The sequence below is a fragment of the Geospiza fortis genome, unplaced genomic scaffold (assembly GCF_000277835.1).
Source record: "Geospiza fortis unplaced genomic scaffold, GeoFor_1.0 scaffold102, whole genome shotgun sequence".
NCBI classification, from domain to species: Eukaryota; Metazoa; Chordata; class Aves; order Passeriformes; family Thraupidae; genus Geospiza; species Geospiza fortis.
Window position 1 is genome coordinate 2,567,116 of NW_005054373.1, and position 959 is coordinate 2,568,074.

At 57.7% G+C, this 959-nt stretch overlaps 1 protein-coding gene across 1 annotated transcript in view; it reads left to right on the plus strand.

The window, feature by feature from the left end:
• Positions 1-282, plus strand: part of RPL13 (ribosomal protein L13) — a 4,488-nt gene extending 4,206 nt beyond the window's left edge. The window contains exon 5 of the mRNA XM_031060126.1: positions 84-282. Coding sequence (XP_030915986.1) covers positions 84-242 — 159 coding nt within the window. The 3' untranslated portion in view covers positions 243-282. The remainder of the gene's footprint in view (positions 1-83) is intronic.
• Positions 283-959: the final 677 nt, after the last annotated feature.

The following is a 959-nucleotide window of genomic DNA, read 5'->3' on the forward strand; positions in this document are numbered from 1 at the left end:
GGTTGTTCTCACAGAGACAATGGTAGGAAGCCTCAGCTCTCGGCTCCGAGGGGCAGCCTGACTGTCTGGCGCTCTCTCTGCAGGTTTTCAAGCGGGAGAAGGCGCGTGTCATCTCGGAGGACGAGAAGAACTTCAAGGCCTTTGCCAGCCTTCGCATGGCCCGGGCCAACGCCCGCCTCTTCGGCATCCGCGCCAAGCGCGCCAAGGAAGCGGCGGAGCAGGACGTGGAGAAGAAGAAATGAACTGTTCTCCCCAGAACTGTCAATAAAGAGCCGTAGAGAGCCCGGTGTGCTGTGGTTTTGGGGCACATGTAGCGAGCGGAGCTGCCCCGTGTGCCCGTGGCGGTGCCGGGATGTGTTCCAGCGTGGGAAGCCTCCTTGGCTGTCATTGGAGGCTCCACATTTCCCAGCAGCGAGTTAAACACCTGCCTTGTGCCCACTCCTCTGCCTTGTCAGGGCTGCAGCCTGGGCTGCCTTCTGCTCTGATTCTGAGGGGCTTTGGGGGTTCCCTCTCCGTGCCAGGCTTTGTCTGCTGCCCCTTCCTTGCCTTCCATGCCTATTCCTGGTTTGATGATTCCCACACTTCTTTGTGAGGCAAAGCTGTACAAGTTGGGTGTCATGGTGGAGGTCACTCAGGCTTTCCCCACTTTTGGAGGGTACAGGGGGAGCAAGGTGTAGCCCAGTCCCTCAGCTGGGCTTGAATGGGGCCAAGTCCCAGGGCTGGACTGTGCTGCTCTGCCGTTCTTCACTTCCTGGCCCTTGGCTCAGCCCCTGCTCCAGTTCTAAGCCACTTTTAGCCATTTCTTCATGGATTAAAGGCCATCCCGTGGTAGATGTGGCATTTGGGGACATTGTGGTGGCCTTGGCAGTACTGGGGAGAGGGTGAATTGATCTGGGAGTCTTTCCATCCCAAATGGTTCTGTGATACTTTAAGTGGCACCACAGGAGCTCAGAAGAAAC